This window comes from Perca flavescens, chromosome 12 (genome assembly GCF_004354835.1).
Source record: "Perca flavescens isolate YP-PL-M2 chromosome 12, PFLA_1.0, whole genome shotgun sequence".
NCBI classification, from domain to species: Eukaryota; Metazoa; Chordata; class Actinopteri; order Perciformes; family Percidae; genus Perca; species Perca flavescens.
This window is the reverse complement of record NC_041342.1, coordinates 35,144,491-35,168,568: the sequence shown is the minus strand read 5'-3', so window position 1 is coordinate 35,168,568 and position 24,078 is coordinate 35,144,491. Positions and strand designations below refer to the sequence as shown.

Genomic DNA, 24,078 nt, shown 5'->3' with positions numbered 1-24,078 from the left:
ACAGTGTGTTCAGGGGACAGGCAGCTAGCAGATAGTGAGGAGAAGTTTTTTACAGTGTGTTCAGGGGACAGGCAGCTAGCAGATAGTGAGGAGATGTTTTTTACAGTGTGTTCAGGGGACAGGCAGGTAGCAGATAGTGAGGAGATGTTTTTTACAGTGTGTTCAGGGGACAGGCAGCTAGCAGATAGTGAGGAGATGTTTGCTGTATGTGACAAAAAATGTTGTAGCCTAAGAAATGCGTGACATCGCTTACAGCACCTATTTCTTTAAGATTATTTTTTGGGGCTTTTCCGCTTTTAATTTGACAGGACAACTAGGTGAGAGAGAGGGGTTAAGACATGCAGGAAATCCTCACAGATTAGATTTGTACCCTGGACCTCTGCGTCGAGGCATAAACCTCTTAGTATATGTGCTCCCGCTCTACCCACTGAGCCAACCCGGCCATGCTTAGAGTACCATTGAGGGGTGCAATACTTAAACTGTGGAGAGACAATGATAGCGATGTAAATATATGGGAAGTGTGACGTACTGGCTGCTGTGGCTGCAGTGCAGACAAGCGTCGTCCTGGTTGGTTTTGGTGGAGTGTTTGAGGGAACAGACGGGGGTGGAGGTGAGAGCCGGACGCTGTAACTTCAGATCCTCCACGCCACACAGGCTGAAGAGCTGCACACACACACACACACACACACACACACACACACACACACACACACACACACACACACACACACACACACACACACACACAGAAACACACAGAAACACACACAGACATGTTACATCACATGTGTCACACTCGAGGCCCGCGGGCCAAATCAGGCCCCTTGTAGACAGACATACATACAGTGTGTCTGTGTTTGTGTGTGTGCGCTGTGCACAGGGCAGCAGTGTGTGTGTGTGTGTGTGTGTGTGTGTGTGTGTGTGTGTGTGTGTGTGTGTGTTAGGGCTAGAGATGTTCCGATACCGATACGGCTCCGATACTGCCTAAAACGCTGGTATCGGTATCGGGAAGTACTGGAGTTTATGCACCGATCCGATACCACGTAATAAAGCCCTGAAGAAAATCTACGTTAAAGTAGATTATTTATGTGTTTATTTATGTACTTTTTCTGGGGCATTCATTGTTTGTGTTTGTTCATGTTTCACAAAGAGTTTAACCTGAGCCAGACTGACAACAAAGATAGAAATCATATCACATCCATACAGAGATAGTAGTATACAGCTGTTAAAACATAATGAAACATATGACACTCTGGTATCGGATCGGTACTCGGTATCGGCCGATACGCAATCGGTATCGGGAAGCAAAAAGTGGTATCGGGCCATCTCTAGTTAGGGCTGGTCCAAATACCATTTTTTGAGCTTCGAAGCTTTGGTAGTAATGAGCATTGGATATTTGGAAGCTTCGGAGGGAGGGGGCTGAACATATTATTATCTCTAATAAAGGCAGGAATCTCTATGTGTCTGTCTGTTTGCATTTTGATTATTTTGAGAAACTTTCATCCTAACGACTTCACAAGGGAGTGCAGCAGTGTCGTATTTGGTGCAGTATAGATAGACAGGCCAGACGCGTTCAGAATTAATAAACTTTTAACCTCTCGAGGATCACCGTCCCGTCAACGGGACACTTTGTGACGTCGCTGTAACCTCGATAAAACTTCCACTCGTGAGCGTTTTTATAACTTTAAAGCATTAAATCTTCAAAATATACAACCATGTACACAACTGTTACAGAGTAACAGAAAATAAAACAATTCAGCCGTAATCTGAGCAGCCGAGAGTGCATGAATACCTGTTGTCGTTGTCCTGTCAGCAACAAAGTGGTATTTTGACCAAAACTTGATTTTCATAAATCCCCAAGAGTCCGAGGAAATGTAATATCTGAGCTTTATATTCCAAAATGATCTGTTCGCCTCACTATGTTGAAGTTTCTGGCCGAATCACAACGGAAAAACGCGAAACCTTTTTCCATTTCCGCACTTGTTATCGCTGCTAGCTTCTCTGCCCAGCTCGCTAAATGCTCAAAGTGGGCGTCATCGTGTAGCGACAGGATCTTCTTCTTCTTCTTCTTCTTTGTAGTTTATTGGCGGTTTGCAAACCAACTTAAATGTGCATTACCGCCACCAACTGGACTGGAGTGTGAACGAGAGATAAATGCAGAAAATAAATAAACCAAAGTTAAAAAAAAAAAAAAATCGAATACCAACCCACCGAACGAATATTCAAATATTCGGGTCCAGCCCTAATGTGTGTGTGTGTTTCTGAAATATGAGATCTGTTGTATCGTCTCCAATGTATTGTGTGAGTGGTTCCTCAACCAGTCAGCGCGCATCAGCACATCTAAATATTCATGAGCATACCACATTTGGAAGAAAAGCTGTCGTTCCAAATGGAGCCATTACACAGGGATGCATGAGGGCCAAAAGAAATAGCACCTGGGCCATTTTCAGCCCAACCAATGTTAAATACCCTATTAGGAGACCTTAGGGAACAGTGTGAAATACCCTATATAATCATTCCATCACCCTTTTAAAAAAAAAGTGACATGCAGTAACAAAAGCACGTCAATAAACTCTCCATGTCTGGCCCTTGGTGGGATTCTCTCTTTCCAGTGTGGCCCTCTGGGAAAATGAGTTTGACGAACAAACAGCAGCAGTTTCTCCAGCGCTGTGTCTTTACCTCGGAGGGGGAGAAGGTCACCGTGCTGTTTCTGCTCCAGGAGGAGGTGGAGTCCATGAAGGAGGTGGAGTCCTCGCTGTTCGCCAGCTGCTCCTTCATACCTGCAACCTACACACAACACACTGCTCTTACTGCCGAGGAAACCACAAAACCTGAGAGATGCTACCACCAAATACTGAGGGACATCTTCATGAAGTTGAAGGGACTTTTTTTTTTTTTTTTTTTACAACCTGCACCCTATTTTCCCATGTTTTTGTGTCTACGTGATTCACTGATTTGAACAAAAATCCTTGAAATTGATCGAGAATTGAGAGAGAACGCTGTTACCAGCAGTGGTGAAACGGGCTGTAGTGTAACCCTACAGGACTAATGTTCAGCAGCAGTTAGAGTCACTAAAAGTTCTGTTGTTGCTGCTGACAGACTCACATTATTATTCTAAGTGTCTGACAACATTATGGGATGGATCCCTACAGAGATAGACCTTTTAGTTAAAGAGTAAGATCCTTTTAGTTTAACATGAAACAGCCCCGGATTCACCATCACCAAACTCCACCAAACTCCATGTAAATAATCAGGATTTTTAGCTTGTATAGAGCCAGCATATCTCCATCAGACTCCATGTAATAATCAGGACTTTTAACGTGTATAAGCCAGCATATCTCCACCAGACTCCATGTAAATAATCAGGACTTTTAGTCTGTATAAAGCCAGCATATGTCTACCAGACTCCATGTAAATAATCAGGACTTTTAGCGTGTATAAAGCCAGCATATGTCTACCAGACTCCATGTAAATAATCAGGACTTTTAGCGTGTATAAAGCCAGCATATCTCCACCAGACTCCATGTAATAATCAGGACTTTTAACGTGTATAAGCCAGCATATCTCCACCAGACTCCATGTAAATAATCAGGACCTTTAGCGTGTATAGAGCCAGCATATCTCCACCAGACTCCATGTAAATAATCAGGACTTTTAGTGTGTATAGAGCCAGCATATCTCCACCAGACTCCATGTAAATAATCAGGACTTTTAGTGTGTATAAAGCCAGCATATCTCCACCAGACTCCATGTAAATAATCAGGACCTTTAGCGTGTATAAAGCCAGCATATGTCTACCAGACTCCATGTAAATAATCAGGACTTTTTAGCGTGTATAGAGCCAGCATATCTCCACCAGACTCCATGTAAATAATCAGGACTTTTAGTGTGTATAAAGCCAGCATATCTCCACCAGACTCCATGTAATAATCAGGACTTTTAACGTGTATAAGCCAGCATATCTCCACCAGACTCCATGTAAATAATCAGGACTTTTAGTGTGTATAAAGCCAGCATATCTCCACCAGACTCCATGTAAATAATCAGGACCTTTAGCGTGTATAAAGCCAGCATATGTCTACCAGACTCCATGTAAATAATCAGGACTTTTAGCGTGTATAGAGCCAGCATATCTCCACCAGACTCCATGTAAATAATCAGGACCTTTAGCGTGTATAAAGCCAGCATATGTCTACCAGACTCCATGTAAATAATCAGGACTTTTAGTGTGTATAGAGCCAGCATATCTCCACCAGACTCCATGTAAATAATCAGGACTTTTAGTGTGTATAGAGCCAGCATATCTCCACCAGACTCCATGTAATAATCAGGACTTTTAACGTGTATAAACCAGCATATCTCCACCAGACTCCATGTAAATAATCAGGACTTTTAGTGTGTATAAAGCCAGCATATCTCCACCAGACTCCATGTAAATAATCAGGACCTTTAGCGTGTATAAAGCCAGCATATGTCTACCAGACTCCATGTAAATAATCAGGACTTTTAGCGTGTATAGAGCCAGCATATCTCCACCAGACTCCATGTAAATAATCAGGTCTTTTAGCGTGTATAGAGCCAGCATATCTCCACATGTAAATGGGTGAATTAAGGGTTTATTTCAATCAAACCAGAGGGGTGATTGTTGGAACAGTGGAAAGATGAACCAAGATGGCTTTTGGGTTTACTTCCTGCGTACTAATTCGCTGAATACCCAGATCAGAATCAGCTGCGATTACTTGCGCCGAAAAAAGGCAGACGAAAGCCGACGGTGCGTGACACACCGCAAAAAAGTGCGAAGAACGCTTACCTTCGGGGACCTCGGTGTGTCAGCGCGTTAGTCTTTTATAAATCAGATTGTCTTACATAACTCCTGCTCAGATCAATGACTGACGGGTCACCGTCCTCTCTGTAAAGGCAGGTGGCGAGCGATGAGGTCACTTCCTTTGGGCCACAGCTCCAGGTCTCTGCGTTCTGTCAAGAAGTCAGGTTAGATAATATATATTATAGGGCTGTGTGCTCGACTGAAGAACTTCTCAGTTGACTAACACTCGTTCAATCGTACCGACTAATCGATTAGTTGATTTAATCGACAGATCTGTAAATCTGAGTTTCTCCACTAAGAGTCGTGTTAAAGCACCACTTTAATTCTTGTGTTTACCAGAGATGTCCTTGTACGTTTCTTGGAAATAAGTCATTCAGCATGAAAACAGCATCAGACATGACTAATGGACTACAGAGATCTAAGATGACTAAGACCAAAACCACCGATTAGTCCACTAATCAACTAAGGCCTTGTCTGGACACACGTTTCCAATTGATAAAATGAAATACCATGTTAAACATAAATACATACTGATCTGATTACAGCAAAGACAACGTCGGCAGTATTGACGGCAGAATAGGCTCCAGAATATTTCCTTCTGGGTTGACAGGTGCAATATTAGAAAATCAATTTTTTTTTATTATATTTATTAGAGGTGACCCCGAATAGTCGAAGATTCGATGCATCGATATGCGGAGCCTGATTCGACCACCAATCTCACAGTCGGATCTTCGCGGTTGTTATTATGAAACGAGGATCATACCATTTTGGCTATATGGGGGTTCTCAATTTCTAATTTCACACAGAACTACTGGTTTTGTACGGTTATATTAAGTTATATACAGCCTTTAATTATGATAATGCTGTAAAAAAAAACGTGAAAAGAAAGAAAGAAAAGTTCAATAAATATTTTTTACGTGTGTGTGTGTGTGTGTGTAAATCCAACCACCCCTGTGAAAGATTTAAGTTTCACTTTCCCTGATCCGCGACAGACGAGGAGCATCAGACGAGGAGATTAACGTTACTTAACAATGTCTGGAAAAAGAAAATCTAAAGTGTGGATGCACTTTCAAATGGTAAAAGATGACCCAAAAAAAGTAAAATGCTAGTTGTGCCAACAGCTCATGTTCTACCACTCGTCAACAACAAACATGGCTTCCACTTAAAATGGGTACGTTTATTACCAATAAAGACGTTTCACTCTTTCATATACAGTGGGGGAAATAAGTATTTGACCCCTTGCTGATTTTGCAGGTTTGCCCACTTACAAAGAATGCAAAAATCTACAATTTTAATCATATGTACATTCTAACAGTGAAAGACAGAATCCCAAAGAAAATTCCAGAAAATCACATCATATGAATTTATTAAAATTGATAACCATCTGATGAGGAAAAACAAGTATTTGACCCCCTGGACAAACAGCATGTTAATATTTTGTAGAAAAGCCATTATTGGCCAGCACAGATGTCAAACGGTTTTTATAGTTGGTGACAAGGTTTGTGCACATTTCGGCAGGGATGTTGGCCCACCCTCCCTGCAGACAGCCTCCAAATCATTCAGGTTCCGAGGTGGTCGCCTGGCAACTCGAATTTTAAGCTCCCTCCAAAGATTTTCAATCGGATTCAGGTCTGGAGACTGGCTAGGCCACTCCAGAACCTTGATGTGCTTCTTCTTCAGCCACTCTTTTGTTGCTTTGGCGATGTGCTTAGGGTCGTTGTCGTGCTGAAACACCCATCCTCGACCCATCTTCAGCTCTCTCACTGAGGGAAGGAGATGTCGGTCCAGAATTCCACGATACATGGCCCCGCCCATCCTCCCCTCAATACGATGGAGTTGTCCCGCCCCTTGGCTGAAAAGCACCCCAAAGCATGATGTTGCCACCACCATGCTTGACGGTGGGGATGGTGTTCTTTGGGTTGTACTCGGTGTTCTTTGCCCTCCAAACACGACGAGTTGAGTTGAGGCCAAAAAGTTCTATTTTGGTCTCATCTGACCACATCACCTTCTTCCAGGCCTCTTCTGAGTCGTCCAGGTGGTGAATGGCGAACTTCATGCGGGCCTGTACATGTTTCTTCTTGAGCAGGGGGACCTTGCGCGCGCTGCAGGATTTCAATCGATGACGGCGTAGTGTGTTACCAACCGCTTTTTGTAACTGTGGTCCCAGCTGCCTTCAGTTGATTCATCAGTTCCCCCCTTGTGGTTTTGGGATGATTCCTCACTGTTCGCATGATCAGGGACACCCCACGAGGCAAGATCTTGTGTGGAGGCCCAGACCGAGGGAGGTTGGCGGTGGTGTGGTGCTTCTTCCATTTCCTGATAACTGCACCGACAGTTGATCTTTTCTCCAAGTTGCTTTCCGATTCTCTTGTAGCCCATCCCAGCCTTGTGCAGATCAACAATCTTGTCCCTGATGTCCGTGAGAAAGCTCTTTGGTCTTGCCCATGGTGGTGATGTTGGATGCTGGTTGTTTGGGTGTTGACAGGTGTCTTTTATACAGGTAACGAGGTGAGGCAGGTGTATTTGATGTAGATAATTGGTTCGGATTGGGGCTGTGTCTTAAAGAAAGACTAACTGGCTTGTAGGAGCCAGAATACTTGCTGTTTGTCCAGGGGGTCAAATACTTGTTTTTCCTCATCAGATGGTTATCAATTTTAATAAATTCATATGATGTGATTTTCTGGAATTTTCTTTGGGATTCTGTCTTTCACTGTTAGAATGTACATATGATTAAAATTGTAGATTTTTGCATTCTTTGTAAGTGGGCAAACCTGCAAAATCAGCAAGGGGTCAAATACTTATTTCCCCCACTGTATAACGGCGCTTTTAATTTACGAATAGCAATATCATATGTTGGGACTTAAAATACGTTAGTCATTATTCTAGATCCACCCACAGTATCAGACTGACAACAGCAGTTCATCCAGCAGCAGCAGCAGCAGTAGCAGCAGCAGCAGCAGTAGTAGCAGTAATAGCAGCACCAGCAGCAGCACCAGCAGCAGTAATAGTAGTAGCATTAGTAGCATTATTTAGCGCAGTGGCAGTAGCCGCAGTAGCAGCAGCGCGGCAGCAGTAGCAGCAGCAGCAGTAGCAGCAGCAGCAGTAGTAGTAGGTTGTTGTCGCCGTTGTTGCCGGCTGTTGTTGTTGTTGCTGTTGTTGCCGTCGCTGTTGCCTGTTGTTGTCGCTGTCGCTCAAGTTGTTGCTGTTGTTGCTGTTGCTGTTAACTATTGCCAATCAGCCAAGCCAACCGACCAGCCCCAGCAGTTAATCGAAAGGTTGACCGAATTAGCAACTGACCAGCCAACTGTTGCTGTTAATCAGCAGCCAACCGAAGGTTAACCGTCACTGCTGTCCACCGCCGCTGCCTGCTCGGTCGTCAAGCCTGTCTGTCGTCGTTGTTGCCTGTTGGTCACAAAACCGTCACAAACTGTTGGCTGCTGTTGTCACGATTGTTGTCGTCGCTCAAGAAATCTGTCGGTTGTTGTTGTCGTCGCTGTTGGCGATTGCTGTCATGTTGTTGTTGTCGCTGTTGGCGATTGTTGTTGCCGTTGTTGCGATTGCTGTTGCCGTCAGTTGCCCGCCGTCGTTGGTGGTCATTGCTCGCTGTCAGTCACTGCCCGTCATTGCTGTCTCAAACCGTCAGGTTGTCAACCGCATGTCACTGTCGGTTGCCTGTCGTCACCGGTTGTGTTGCCCGTCAGGTCGTCACCGTCGTCGTCAACCAGTTGTCTGTCGTCAGTTCAGTTCGCCCGTCACGTCCGGCCCGGCCTGTCCACAACCGTCTGTCATGACTGGCTGAACCGGTCGTCGTCGTCGTCACGACAGTCATGTCCGGGGTCACCGAGCCACGACCACACCACATGTCTGCTGTCGTCGCCTGTTGCTGTCACCTGGCTGTCGCTGTCAACAATTGTTCGTTGTTGTTGTTGCCTGTCGTTGTTGCCGCTGTCACATTGTCGCTGTTGCAGCAGCAGCAGCACCAGCAGCAGCGTCCAGCACCAGCAGCAGCACCAGCTGCACCACCAGCACTGAGCACAGCACCAGCACCAGCAGCCACCAGCTGTTAATCGACCAGCCGTTGCTGTTGCTGTCCGGCTGGTTGCCGCCGCCGCTGCTGCTGTGCTGCCGTTGCTGCCTGTTGCTGCTGGTTGCCGCTGCCGCCATTGCTGGTCAGCTGCCGTCAGTTTGCTGTCACACAAGCCGCCCGCCGCTGGGTTGGGTCAGTCTGCCACGTCGTCACCGTCATGTCGGGTCACGACTGCCGTCAGCTGTCACCGTTGCCGCCGTCGTCACTGCCTGTCGCCCGGTCAGTCGTCACCGCCTGTCGGTCTGCCTGTTGCTCACGACTGTTGCTGGTTGCCTGTCAACAGCTGGCTGGTCGTCAAGCCTGAGCTGTTGTTTGTTGTCACATTGTTGTCATTGTTGTTGTTGTTGTTGTCGCTGTTGTCATTACGTTGTTAAGAACGATTGTTGTTGCCGCTGTCAGCCATTGCTCGCTGGTTAACCTGTCAGTTGTTGTTGTTGCTCGTCAGTCAGCCGTCGCTGTCACTGTTGTCGCCGTTGCTGTCGTTGTCGTCAGTTGCTGTCATGTCGCCTGTTGCCCGTCGTCACCGCCCGCCTGTCAAACCGTCAGCCTGTCTGGGTCGTGCCAGTCGTCACCGCCCGTCAGTCCGCCTGGTTGCCTGTCGTCACTGGTCTGTCGCCGTCACTGGTTGCTCACCGTTGCTCAGCCTGCTGCCTGCGGTCGTCGTTAACCGCTGCTGTCAATGTCACCGCTGTCAGCCGTCGCTGTTGTTGCCTGTTGCCGGCTGTCGTCTGCCTGCTGTTGTCAGCTGGGCTGTCTGCTGTCACAACCGCTGAGCTGTTGTTGTCAGTTGTCGCTGCCGTCGCTGTCGTCGCCTGTCATTGCTTGTCACGACTGCTGCCTGCTCACCGCCGGTTCCGCCGTCGTCAGCCACCGGTCGTCGTCATTCCGCCCACCGTCACGACTGTCGTCAGTTGCCATGTCGCCCGCCCGGTCGTCTGTCGTCCGTCACTGTCTGTCTGTCGTCTGCCCGTGCCTGTCTGCCTGTCCCGTCACTGTCTGCCTGTCTGCCTGTCAACACTGTCGCCGTCAGTCCGCCCGTCGTCCGTCTATCTGCTGCCGTCACCGCTGTTGTCGCCCGTCGTCTGTCGTCGCCTGGTCAATGACTGGTTGTCACGTCTGTTGCCGTCAGTTGTTGTCAGCTGTTGTCGTCGCCTGTCATTGTTGTCACAACCGTCGGTTGTCAACAATGATTATGCTGTTGTTGCTGTTGTTGTTGTTGCTGTTGTTGTTGCTGTTGCTTATTGTTGTTGTTGCCGTTGTTGTTGCCGCTGTCGCTGTTAACCCAGTCACTGCTGAAAGTTGTTGTTGTCGTCAGTTTCGCCGCTGTTGTCTTGCCGCCAGTTGCTGTCATTGCTGTTGTCGCCGTCGCTGCCTGTCACGTCATTGCCTCGCCGTCTGCTGTCGTCATTGCCTGCCGTCGTCAGTTCGCCACAGTCGTCGCCGTCGCAGCCCGCCGCTGCCGCCCGCCCGTCGTCGCCCGTCACCGCCTGCCTGGCCCGCCTGTTTGCCCGTCACCGTCACAAGGTCACCAACACGACTGCCTGCCCGCCTGTCGTTGTCTGTCGCCTGCCCGTCAGCCTGTCACGTTGCCTGTCGGTCTGCCGGTCTGTCTGCTGTCGCCGGTCTGGTTGTCACGTCGCTGTTGTCGTCAGTTCGTCGCTGCTCGGCTGTCGCTCAGTTGTCACCGTCGTCACGATTGTCGTCGTCCGGTTACAGCTGCCGCTGCTGTCGCTGTCACCGCTGTCATGTTGTTGTTGTTGTCGTCGTCGTCGTTGTTGTCTGTTGTCGTCGTTGTTGTTGTCGTCATTGTTGTCGTCACTGTCGGCCATCTGCTGTCACTGTCGCCGTCCTGTTGTTGTTGTTGTCACGTCGTCACTGTTGCCGTCACACCGCTGTCGTCACTGGCTGTCACCGTCACCAGTCAGCCTGTCAACAATGTCTGGTCAATGACTGTCTGTCTGCCTGTCACTGCCTGCTGTCGTCTGTCGTCACTGGTCTGTCATGACTGCTGTCTGTTGTCACCGGCTGTCGCTGTCGTCACGAATGCTGTTGCCTGCCTGTTGGGTTGCCTGGCTGTCGTCGCTGTCGCTGTTGCCGCTGTCATGTCAGCAGCGTCGTTGCGTTGTTGTCATTGTTGTCGCCTGAAGAAAGCTGTCGCTGCAGAGTTGTCACGCCCACTGGGTCATTGTTGTTGTCACTGTCAAACCCGGCTGTTGTTGGTTGTCACACCGTCGTCGTCGTTGTCGTTGCCTGTCGGTTGCCCGCCCGCCGTCACCGCCGTCGCCGTCGTCCGCCTGTTGTCGTCGTCTGTCAATGTCATCAGTTGTCCTGCCTGTCCGGTCAATGTCCGCCTGTCGTCCGCCCGTCACGTCCGTCGTCGTCGTCACCGTCGTTCACGACTGTTGTCGTCGTCGTCTGTTGTTGTCGTCGTCGTCGTCGTCGCCGTCGTCTGTCAATGACTGTTGTCGTCGTCGTCGTCTGTTGTCAGTTGTTGTTGCTGTTGTCCGCCTGTTGCTGTTGCAGCAGCAGTTGTACAGCAGCAGCAGCAGCAGTAGCAGCAGCAGCAGCAGTAGTAGCAGCAGTAGCAGCAGTAGCAGTAGTAGCAGCAGCAGCAGTAGCAGCAGCAGCAGCAGCAGTAGCAGCAGTAGCAGTAGCAGTAGCAGCAAGCGAGCAGCAGCAGCAGCAAGGCGACAGTAGCAGCAGCAGCAGCAGCAGCAGCAGTAGTAGCTGGAGCAGTAGTGGCGACAGCAGCAGCAGCAGCAGCAGCAGGGACAGCAGCAGTAGCAGTAGCAGCAGTAGCAGTAGTAGCAGTAGTAGTAGCAGTAGTAGCAGTAGTAGCAGTAGCAGTAGTAGCAGGAGTAGTAGTAGCAGTAGTAGTAGTAGTATTAGTAGTAGTATTAGTAGTAGTAGTACCGGAGCTGTGCCAAAACTAACTCAAAGGAAGCTAGTTTTGAGACCACCATTGCCTGAGAAAAGGAAAAGAGAAATCAGGGACTAAACGTCAGAGTTTATTCCGCTTCACAGTGAGCTGAATGTTGTGGACGGTGAAGGTTTTAACACTTGACCAGGATACACAGTTCCAGAAAGAGAGATGGGTCCATACCCTCCTGCTGACTAGTGCCGTGCCCCTCCCAACCCATTCATCCATGTTTTTTAGGAGTTTGCTCACACTAATACATGTTAAAAATAGTAGCATTAATTCAGTAAGAAAGTGAAAATTTCGGACAAGAATAGGCGTATTAGGTATAAATTCATTTTATTTTCTTTATTTGAAAGTCCGGCCGCCAGAGTGCTTAGAAAAATTCTGAAAGAAATGTAGTTGATGGTCCCTGCTGTAGACTCTCTGTCCAGTCAGAGACATATATTGTGTAAATGTAGTTGATGGTCCCTGCTGTAGACTCTGTCCAGTCAGAGACATATATTGTGTAAATGTAGTTGATGGTCCCTGCTGTAGACTCTGTCCAGTCAGAGACATATATTGTGTAAATGTAAATGATGAGTTGATCCAGTCAGAGACATATATTGTGTAAATGTAGTTGATGATCCCTGCTGTAGACTCTGTCCAGTCAGAGACATATATTGTGTAAATGTAGTTGATGGTCCCTGCTGTAGACTCTGTCCAGTCAGAGACATATAATGTGTAATTGATGTTTTCAGTTCAATTAATTAAATCCAAGTAAATGGAACAAGATGTCACTAAAATCACTCGGTCCCCTTTAAATCTTTGAGAAAATGATGTAAGCGTATCGAAATATATCGAATCGTATCGTTGGCTGAATATCGTGATATATATCGTATCGTGAGATTAGTGTATCGCTACTAGCCCTAGCCTCTAATGATTAATTTAAGCCCACATACAAAGCATAAGAGGATTTATAGCCTAGCAGTTACACAACTGTTACAAAGTAACAGAAAATAAAACAATTCAGCCGTAATCTGCAGTATAGATAGACAGGCCAGACGCGTTCAGAATTAATAAACTTTTAACCTCTCGAGGATCACCGTCCCATCAACGGGACACTTTGTGACGTCGCTGTAACCTCGATAAAACTTCCACTCGTGAGCGTTTTTATAACTTTAAAGCATTAAATCTTCAAAATATACAACCATGTACACAACTGAGTGCATGCATACCTGTTGTCGTTGTCCTGTCAGCAACAAAGTGGTATTTTGCCCAAAACTTGATTTTCATAAATCCCCAAGAGTCCGAGGAAATGTAATATCCGAGCTTTATATTCCAAAACGATCTCTTCGCCTCACTATGTTGAAGTTTCTGGCCGAATCACAACGGAAAAACGCGAAACAGTTTTCCATTCCCGCACTTGTTATCGCCGCTAGCTTCTCTGCCCAGCTCGCTACATGATCGATGTGGGCGTCATCGTATTCCCGAGCTTCTAAGCTTTCGATTGGTAGCTCATATTAGCCAATCGTTCAGGTTTGCCTCCGATATGGCCAATGGAAGCGGACAAGCCAATGACAACATGTCAGGGACCACGTTGAGACGATCGACATTTTCTCGGACCACTTAGATTTAAATGCTATAACACCCGTCTATCTTTTCAGCCAATGAGCAGACAATTCGATCGATATGCAATATGGGCATGACATTCATTAACATTAACAACGTTAGCATGGGAGAGAACGGAGTTGTCAGAACGCTTAATAAAGACTTTAAATAAGATAAAGGACTTTACCTGACTGTTTTGTTGACATTCCCTTTAGCACAGCTCCATCTAGTGGATGTATAACGCAACCCCAGTCAAACGTTTGACTGCAGTATCTTCTATTCTATGCGCCTTATAATCCGGTGCGCCTTATAGTGTGGAAAATACGGTAATCGATTAGTCGATACAGTTGAATGAGTGTTAGTCGACTCAGAATTTCTTCAATCGAGCACAGCCCTAGTCTTTTTGATAACTCTGCAAACCCTTGGTGTTCTCTCAATGAGCTTCATGAGGTAGTCACCTGAAATGGTTTTACCTTCACAGGTGTGCTTTGTCAGGGTTAATTAGTGGGATTTGTTCCCTTATTAATAAAAAAGCAAAGGGTGGCTACTTTGAAGAATCTAAAATATAAGACATGTTTTCAGTTATTTCACACTTTTTTGTTAAGTACATAATTCCATATGTGTTCATTCATAGTTTTGATGCCTTCAGTGAGAATCTACAATGTAAATAGTTATGAAAATAAAAAGGAAACTCATTGAATGAGAAGGTGTGTCCAAACTTTTGGCCTGTACTGTATATAATAAGTTATCAACCTGCGACATGACAATAGGAAAAAGGAAAGAAAGTTAACAAGGGGCCAGGCTGTTGCCCAGCAATGGTAATTCCATTGAAAAGGTCTATACCGTTTCCATCAGCGCGGAGTGCGTGGTCAGCTCGCACATGCTCAGTGAGGACCCGTAGCCTGAGGAGGAGGTGGGGACGCAGCAGGAGCACAGGTGATCGCAGGAGGTGCAGCCGGACTCGCCCTTCACACTGCTCAGACTGTTGGCCTGCCGGAGAGAGATCAGCGTTATTACACCAACTACGTGCTTCCGTGGCTTAGGGCTGGTTACCGAACATCGATTCTTTTATGGCATTGAAAACAATACTCCGATCCGATGAGTATTGAAGAATTATTTATGTTTCGGTGCCAAAATTTCGGTTCCAAAAGCGTCTGAGCGCGTGAGCGCAAGCTTATCTGTCCTCTCTGCATACTGACAGAAAGCAGAGCTATGACCAACACACGCACACACACACACACACACACAGAGACACACACACAGAGAGACACAGAGACACCCACACACACACATACAGACACACACACACAAACACACACACACACACACACACACACAGAGACACACACACACACACACACACACACACACACACACACAGACACACACACAGAGAGACACAGAGACACCCACACACACACATACAGACACACACACACACAAACACACACACACACACACACACAGAGACACCCACACACACACACACACACACACAGAGACACACACACACACACACACACACACACACACACACACACACACACACACACACACACACACACACACACACACACACACACACACACACACACAGAGACACACCCACACACACACACACACACAGAGACACACACACACACACACACACACACACACACACACACACACACACACACACAGACACACACACACACAAACACACACACACACACACACACACACACACACACACACACACACACACACACACAGACACAAAGATGTTGCAATATTGAACTTAATATAAAATAAATCAACAGTAAAAACTGTGAAGTTTTTACCGTAATATTTTTCCCATTGAAACTTTATTTTTTCATTCAGAACACTGACTGATGACATCTCGATTATTCTGTTTTTGTGATCGCTGGGAGCCGAAATCATGATCACAATTAGGTTTTGATTAATTGCACAGCCCCTACACGAATGGCTTTCTAATCTGTGGGAAACAGTGGTGGAGGCGGACCTTAGTGGGGATGTTGGCGCTGCTGCAGGGCCTGGGTGCTGGTCTGCTGGAAGAAGAGGAGCTGGAGGAGGAGCTGGAGGAGGAGTTTTGGTGGTGTAGGACCTGCAGGTATCCCTCCTTCTCCACCTTCCTCTTCAGGGTGGAGTTCCAGTGGTTCTTGATCGAGTTGTCTGTCCTGAGAAAACAGAGAGAAATGTTTTAGTTTCACTCAAACAGAGCTGAGACAGCAGAGATGAACACTAGGCCTGCTCCCTCTTAGTTGATTAGTGGACTAATCGGTGGTTCTGGTCTTAGTTATCTTAGATCTCTGTAGTCCATTAGTCATGTCTGATGCTGTTTTCATGCTGAAGGACTTATTTCCAAGAAACGTACGAGCACATCTCTGGTAAACACAAGAATTAAAGTGGAGCTTTAACACGACTCTTAGTGGAGAAACTCAGATTTACAGATCTGTCGATTAAATCAACTAATCGATTAGTCGATACGATTGAATGAGTGTTAGTCGACTGAGAAGTTGTTCACTTGAGCACACAGCCCTAGACCCCAGTGTGGTTCCTGAAGTGAAAGCCTCCCGTTCATTGTCTCCGTAAGGATTGAGATTATCAGCCATGAAGTCTAAACCGTAACCCGTAACAACGAGGTTGTGAAAACGAAAAGATCGCTGCAGTCATCCAAAGGTACAAGCTGTGGGCTGATCTGCCCCGAGACTTTGGAACAGGTTAGCCCCTAATAATCACACTAATAGAGAGAGAGAGAGAGGGGGGGAGGGAGAGAGAGAGAGGGGGAGGGAGAGGGGGGGGGGGAGAGAGAGAGGGGGAGGGAAAGAGAGAGGAGGGAGGGGAGAGAGAGGGGGGAGGGAAAGAGAGAGGAGGAGGGAGAGAGAGAGGGGAAGGGAGAGATAGAGAGGGGGGGGAGGGAGAGGGGGGGGAGAGAGAGAGAGAGAGAGGGGAGGGAAAGAGAGAGAGGGGGGGGGAGGGAGAGAGAGAGAGAGGGGGGAGGGAGAGAGAGAGGGAGGGAAAGAGAGAGAGAGAGGGGGAGGGGAGAGAGAGAGAGAGAGGGGGGAGGAAAGAGAGAGAGAGGGGGGAGGGAGAGAGAGAGAGGGGAGGGAGAGAGAGAGAGGGGGAGGGAGAGAGAGAGGGGGGGAGGGAAGAGAGAGAGGGGGGGGAGGAGAGAGAGAGAGGGGAGGGAAAGAGAGAGAGGGGGGGAGAGAGAGAGAGAGGGGAGGGGAGAGAGAGAGGGGAGGGGAGAGAGAGAGGGGAGGAAGAGAGAGAGGGGGGGGAGGGAGAGAGAGAGAGAGGGGAGGGGAGAGAGAGAGAGGGGAGGGAGAGAGAGAGGGGGGGGGGAGAGAGAGAGAGGAGGGAGAGAGAGAGGAGGGAGGGAGAGAGAGGGGGGGGAAAGAGAGAGAGGGGGGAGGGAGAGAGAGAGAGGGGGGAGGGAGAGAGAGAGGGGGAGGGAGAGAGAGAGGGGAGGGGGAGAGAGAGAGGGGGAGGGAGAGAGAGAGGGGAGGAGAGAGAGAGGAGGGAGGAGAGAGAGAGGAGGAGGGAGGAGAGAGAGAGGGGAGGAAAAGAGAGAGAGGGGGGGGGAGAGAGAGAGAGGGGAGGGAGGGAGAGGGGGAGGGAGGGAGGAGAGAGGGGAGGGGGGGAGGGGAGAGAGAGGAGGGAGGGAGGGAGAGAGAGAGGGGAGGGAAAGAGAGAGAGAGAGGGGAGGGAGAGAGAGAGAGAGAGGGGGGGAGGGAGAGAGAGAGAGAGAGGGGGGAGGGAAAGAGAGAGAGGGGAGGGAGAGAGAGAGAGGGGAGGGAGAGAGAGGGGGGGGGAGGAGAGAGAGAGAGAGGGGAGGAAAAGAGAGAGAGAGGGGGGAGGGAGAGAGAGAGAGGGAGAGAGGAGGGAGGGAGAGAGAGAGGAGGGAGGGGAGAGAGAGAGGAGGGAGGGAGGAGAGAGAGAGAGAGGGGGAGGGAAGAGAGAGAGAGGGGGGAGGGGAGAGAGAGAGGGGAGGGAGGGAGGGAGAGGGGGAGGGAGGGAGAGAGAGGGGGGGGGGGAGGGAGAGAGAGGAGGGGAGGGAGAGAGAGGAGGGAGGAGGGAGAGAGAGAGGGGAGGGAAAGAGAGAGAGAGGGGGGAGGGAGAGAGGGGAGGGAGGGAGAGGGGGAGGGGGAGAGGGGAGGGAGGGAGAGAGGGGAGGGGAGAGAGAGGGGGGGGGGGGGGAGAGAGAGGGGGGGAGGGGAGGGGAGAGAGAGCAGAAACTTCACAACTTTATTGTCCACTCAAGGCCAGAAAATAAACAGTGACATTATCGACATGGACCTTGTCAATCGATTATTGTTGACACCACTAGTAAACATATTCTGGTACAACCTCTAAATACATATTATCTCTTTGTTTTGTCCTTCGGGTCACCGGTGACCCGAAGGACAAAACAAAGGATAATGCAGCACCTTGGTGCTTGTTTGTACAGCATTTTATGTCAGCTTAAACGTGTTTTAAATGTGCTAGGAAACAAACTTTACTTACTTAATTTACAAGAGACAGGGTTTAGAGAGCAATTCTCAACAAAATAAACGGAAGTACATCATCCTTGTGTGTATGTACCGTATTTTCCGGACTATAAGTCGCACTTTTTTTCCTACTTTGGCTGGTCCTGCGACTTATAGTCAGGTGCGACTTATATATCAAAATATATATAATTGAACATGTTTTTACATGTTAATTCATACTGAAAACATTACCGTCTACAGCCGAGAGAGGGCGCTCTAGGCTTGTGACAACTAGAACGCTGCTAAAGACAACTGAGAAAGAAAAGAGACAAACTGCAGGGAGTAAAATATGCAGCCCCGAAAACGGTAATCGAGCAGCAGAAAGAGAGTTTGAAATGAGGGAGAAACTTATGAGGGAGACTGGAGAAAAGGTGACTCTTACTGCAATGAAGAAAACAAAGAAAGCTAATCGGCTAATCGGCTAATCGAGGGCTGAAAGATGGCCAGAGGAGGAGGAAGGAGTCTGGAGGAGCTCGTTCACGGTGCAGCTTCGTCTCCACGTCTTTTAATACCTCCGTGCTCCACGCCCTGCTAGCTAGTTGTTCTGGTGCTATTGTATAGTTCAATAACTGTTAATGTGTTACGTTAACATACCGGACACCTACCGTATTCAGCCTGTTGATCTGTGTGCTATTGTGTAGTGGAGTAACTCTTGTATTTATAATCTAAATAAATGCGACTTATAGTCCGGTGCAACTTATATATGTTTTTTTTCTCTTCATGACGCATTTTTTGACTGATGCGACTTATACTCCGGAGCCACTTATAGTCCGAAAAATACGGTACTTACTTTACAAGAGACAGGGTTTAGAGAGCAATTCTCAACAAAATAAACGGAAGTACATCATCCGAGTGTGTTCCTTCGGGTCCCGGTGACCCAAAGGAACACACAAGGGTTAAGAACCTGAAGATGAGCATAATATGGGCACTTTAAGACCCTGCGGAAACCCCGCTTGTGTCTGTTATTTGCTCCCGTAGACCAATCACAGCGGCGTGCTATAAAAGGCGATCTGGTACCTGCCGGGCATCAGCTTGGAGATGTCGGCCCAGCGGTTTCCCAGCAGCCTGTGGGCCTGACAGATGATGGCGTCCTCCTCCAGGGTCCAGCCGCTCTTCTTCACCGCGGGGTTCAGGTGGTTGTGCCAGCGCTCGCGGCACTGCTTCCCGTTGCGGCTGTGGAGGTGCTTGGCGATGAGCGACCAGCGCTTCACGCCGTACTTCTGAACCAGCACCAAGACCTGTACGGGGAAGTGACATCACAATCCATACCGGCAAACTCAGAAGCGCTGAAAAAAGGTGACACGAAGCGGAGGCATCTAAAATAAGAGGGCACCAAAATCCGAGTTGCTATTCGGTCCGGTAGATAACATCGTCGTTAGCGACAAGTTTGCAGGTTTATTTATTTCATTCGTTTAAAAACAAATGCAACAACAGCATTTAACATGAATGAAAAGGAGCAGAAAGAAGTAAAACTAATAATGTTTGCCCCCTTATCAACACACAGTCATGTACAGTTCCAGGGCATTTGAGTCATCAAAACACAAAATACATCAATAAAGTTAATCTGCTACTCCGCTGTATTATATTTCTGCAACATTGATAATTTAACACACTTCTTAAACACATAGATGGACTTTGAAGTTTGATTTCTACAATCAAGACTGTTCCACAAACTGACTCCTTTGATTGTGACACATTTTTCCTTTTACAACCGATTTGTAACCTGGGTTTTGGTAAAAACCTCAGAACCTTTTAATTCATATCTACTTTTCCTGTTACAGAATCTATTTTGCAATTTATTTGGTTAACTTTCCAGATGGGATTTATACATGGTTTTTAAAAGGTTATACTCTACTAATTCATTAAATTTCAGTGTTTTTAGTTGTATGAATAAAGGATGACTGCTGTAGCCAATTTGGATGTGTGTGTGCATGGATTGTGTGTGTGTGTGTGTGTGTGTGGTAGGTTTGTGTGAATGGTTTGATCGTTACGTCACCTGCGCACCTGTGTGTATGTGCTAATTAGCCCGGGTAGTAAGGGAATCACAGGTGAGCCAGAGGGAGAATCTAGTCTGGGAAGCCACACAGTTTTTCAACCTCAGCTGTGCGATAGTGAAGGTTTTTGGTCTCGTCTGTTCGTTTTGTGTTTTTAAATACATTTATACAATAAAGGATTAACTATACGGCGATGGCGGACCTCATTTTTTGCAACAGCAACAGTTGGAAATGGCTTCAAATTGCCACTAGTCCCCTCTACTTCCAGTGGTGGCTGTGGGACTTTATTTCAGAGTAAATGTGTCCGGTAGGGAACGGGAAGAGACTGATAATGTTCTGATCCTGTTTGATTTGAGTCATGAATCACTCATTTGATGTTGGTCAGTTTAAAAGATCTTTTATCAGGTGAAGAAAGTCTCAGATTATGGTTTTATCAGCCGGGAAGAGAAAGGTGTGAGTTACGTTACATCCTGGACACACACACACACACACACACACACACACACACTGACACACACACACACACACACACACACACACACACACACACACACACACACACACACACACACAAACAGACATATACACACTGACATAGACAGACAGACAGAGACACACACACATACACACACTCACACACACACACTGACACACACAGACACACACACACACAGACATATACACACTGACACAGACAGACAGACACAGACACAGAGACACACACACACACTGACACACACACACACACACACACACACACACACACACACACACAAGTCTTTCTAATCATGCATTTTCAGTCACTAAACTATGTGTTTCTACCACAGTCTGAAACTTTCTTCACTTGATAAAGATCTTTTAAAGTGACAAACATCACATGTGTGATTCATGACTCAGATCAAACTGGATCTGAACATTATGTGTCTCTTCCCGTTCACTACCGGACACATTTACTCTAAAATAAAGTCCCACGCTGGACACAGGAAGGGGCGGGACTTCTCCTCTCTATAGAGGGGTACCACTAAACAGCTGCAAGTCCTAGGTCAACAAATCCTGAGTTTGAATTGCCTACGGTTATGTAAGATGTGACATAAGATAGGGTGGAGCTGCACAATATACTGTAGTTGCTTTTATCGCAATATCAACTGGCGAATAAACTCATAGTGAAAGACACTTTTTCAGAGATTTTGTTGTGTTAGTTAAAAGAAAAGATCAGGTTTAAAATGTAAATGTCATTCTTTCTCTAGTGCTGCCTTTTTATATTCAATTCAGTGTTCACTTTGTTCAGTAAAAGAAACTTGGAAATGATTTCTTTTCATTAGTTGTCTGTTCCTCCTTCACCAAGCTGTCCTTAAAGTTTAACCTCCCAAAGGTTGCACCTTTTTAGATAAAGCACAGGCCAAAAGTTTGGACACACCTTCTCATTCAATGTGTTTCCTTTTTATTTTCATGACTATTTACATTGTAGATTGTCACTGAAGGCATCAAAACTATGAATGAACACATATGGAATTATGTACTTAACAAAAAGTGTGAAATAACTGAAAACATGTCTTATATTTTAGATTCTTCAAAGTAGCCACCCTTTGCTTTTTTTTTGATAACTCTGCAAACCCTTGGTGTTCTCTCAATGAGCTTCATGAGGTAGTCACCTGAAATGGTTTTACCTTCACAGGTGTGCTTTGTCAGGGTTCATTAGTGGAATTATTTCCCTTATTAATAAAAAAGCAAAGGGTGGCTACTTTGAAGAATCTAAAATATAAGACATGTTTTCAGTTATTTCACACTTTTTTGTTAAGTACATAATTCCATATGTGTTCATTCATAGTTTTGATGCCTTCAGTGAGAATCTACAATGTAAATAGTCATGAAAATAAAAAGGAAACGCACTGAATGAGAAGGTGTGTCCAAACTTTTGGCCTGTACTGTAGACCTACACTCTCCGTCTCTGTGAGATTGGGAATGATTGAGATTTCTCTCTCACAGCTACCAGAAGACTTCACACTTTCAGACACGTTGCTCACGTCACATCTACGTCTTCAAGCTCAGCTGGAGGCTGCTCAGTAACACTCAGCCAGCACCGGGAAAGAGACTTCTGATATCCTCCACTGGTCTCAGACCAGAGACACGGGGTCTGTTGGTCCATCCCTCTCGCGGCTTTAGACGGTAATGTTTTCAGTATGAATTAACATTTAAAAACATGTTAAATTATATATATTTTGATATATAAGTCGCACCTGACTATAAGTCACAGGACCAGCCAAATTATAAAAAAAGTGAGACATATTGCCCGGAAAATGGTTTGTGTGTTTACCCTTTCATCCTCATCCTGAGTCCAGGGACCTTTGACCAGCTCTGGGTTCTTGATGTGCTGCCACCGCCGCTGGCACTCTCCATCTGACCTCTGACCCTGAGACACAACACAGAACGTTAGGACGAAGTCTGCACGCCGAGCATCACTGACAGTGGGTCTGTCACTCACAGCACACGTGCTGGCTGTGGTCTAGGGCTGTGCTCGATTGAAGAACTTCTTAGTCGACTAACACTCGTTCAATCGTATCGACTAATCGATTAGTTGATTTAATCGACAGATCTGTAAATCTGAGTTTCTCCACTAAGAGTCGTGCTAAAAGCACCACTTTAATTATTGTGTTTACCAGAGATGTGCTCGTACATTTCTTGGAAATAAGTCATTCAAAAGTCATGAAAACAGCATCAGACATGACTAATGGACTAAAGAGATCTAAGTTGACTAAGACCAGAACCACCGATTAGTCCACTAATCCACTAAGAGGGAGCAGCCCTACTGTGGTCAGGTCACACGGTCTGGTTTCAGAGCCTAAACTTGGTAAAACTACTCACTTTAAAGTGCAGAGAAACTGAAGACCAGCTGTTGGATCCAAACTCCTTCACCAGTCTGTGTAGCTTCTCATCCTGAGGAGAAACATCATCATCATCAGACTGATGAAGGTTATCCAGTGATAAATTAATATCCTGACTGTTCAGGATAATATAAGAACCTATCTATCTATCTATCTACCTACCTACCTACCTACCTACCTACCTACCTACCTATCTATCTATCTATCTATCTACCTACCTACCTACCTACCTACCTACCTACCTATCTATCTATCTATCTATCTATCTATCTATCTACCTACCTATCTATCTATCTATCTATCTATTTATCTACCTATCTATCTATCTATCTATCTATCTATCTATCTTTCTTTGTCGCCGCTTACAGATTTTCAAAATATTCTTGATATTTTTGTTGTTTATAGATTTTTTTTAAATGCATTTGAAGATTATGGCCAAGCAAGTCAGTCAAGTTGAAAGCCAAAGAAGTAAGCTCTCAAATGCTTTTTATTCCATGTTTTTATCTGCTATAGAGCCTGAGAAATTAAGATTTTAGTAGGCTTTGACAAATATTTCTGGAAACCCTTAGGTTTTGGGATGGGGTACCAAAAAAGGGCGTTTTAGGCCTAAATGGGTTAAAAGCTGTCAATCAAAATGTTCTTGTCGGGTTTGTGCAAAATTCTGTCGGGCTCTGGCTAGGGTTGTGCCGATGGACGATATTCAGTGCAAACATAACGGAGAATGTAGTTTAAACTCAGTAATGATGGTATGTTAGGTTATTACTGTCGCTCTGTTGAAGGCAGACGTCCCACTGTACTGTCGTTACGCAGTAAAAGCCTGCTGCTCCATGTGGAGGACTTTTACTGTGAAGGACCTGGACACACAGGACACGCACACAGTCTCTGGGTTAGCTCTGAATGCTAACGGGATGACCATTACCTCGTCTTTTGCCCATCCAGACTTCTGAAAAGTCACTCTGGAATATCGTCCTTTATGTCCCGAACAGCTGGAGCCCTTCGTACTGAAACAGGAGACAACACGCAGCGTTAGAAACTATTTAAAAATGAAATTATATCAGTCTTAATGAGATGATCTGAATTATCTGTGTGTTAATACTCTGAATCAAACTGAAGTGCATGTTGAATAAAGCCTGACATCTTCCTCTCTCTCTGTGTGTTGACTTCTCAAAAAACTAACTTGTAGCTAGCGAGCTACACACTGAAACTGTCCCGTTCTGGAGAAGAGCTGGACGGTGAAACAAGGCAGGCCTG

At 46.4% G+C, this 24,078-nt stretch overlaps 1 protein-coding gene across 6 annotated transcripts in view; it reads right to left on the bottom strand.

The window, feature by feature from the left end:
• The window catches only part of LOC114565871 (myb-related protein A), a 47,367-nt gene that overhangs the window by 18,677 nt on the left and 4,612 nt on the right, over positions 1-24,078 (bottom strand). For 4 of the 6 annotated variants that reach the window (XM_028594174.1, XM_028594176.1, XM_028594175.1 and 1 more), the window contains 9 exons: positions 23,747-23,828; positions 22,808-22,879; positions 22,260-22,355; positions 18,969-19,189; positions 15,425-15,599; positions 14,263-14,409; positions 4,867-4,974; positions 2,680-2,787; positions 530-663 (listed from right to left, as the gene is read on the bottom strand). In XM_028594174.1, coding sequence (XP_028449975.1) covers positions 530-663; positions 2,680-2,787; positions 4,867-4,974; positions 14,263-14,409; positions 15,425-15,599; positions 18,969-19,189; positions 22,260-22,355; positions 22,808-22,879; positions 23,747-23,828 — 1,143 coding nt within the window. The remainder of the gene's footprint in view (positions 1-529; positions 664-2,679; positions 2,788-4,866; positions 4,975-14,262; positions 14,410-15,424; positions 15,600-18,968; positions 19,190-22,259; positions 22,356-22,807; positions 22,880-23,746; positions 23,829-24,078) is intronic. The other 2 variants (XM_028594179.1, XM_028594178.1) reach the window with 2 other exon arrangements.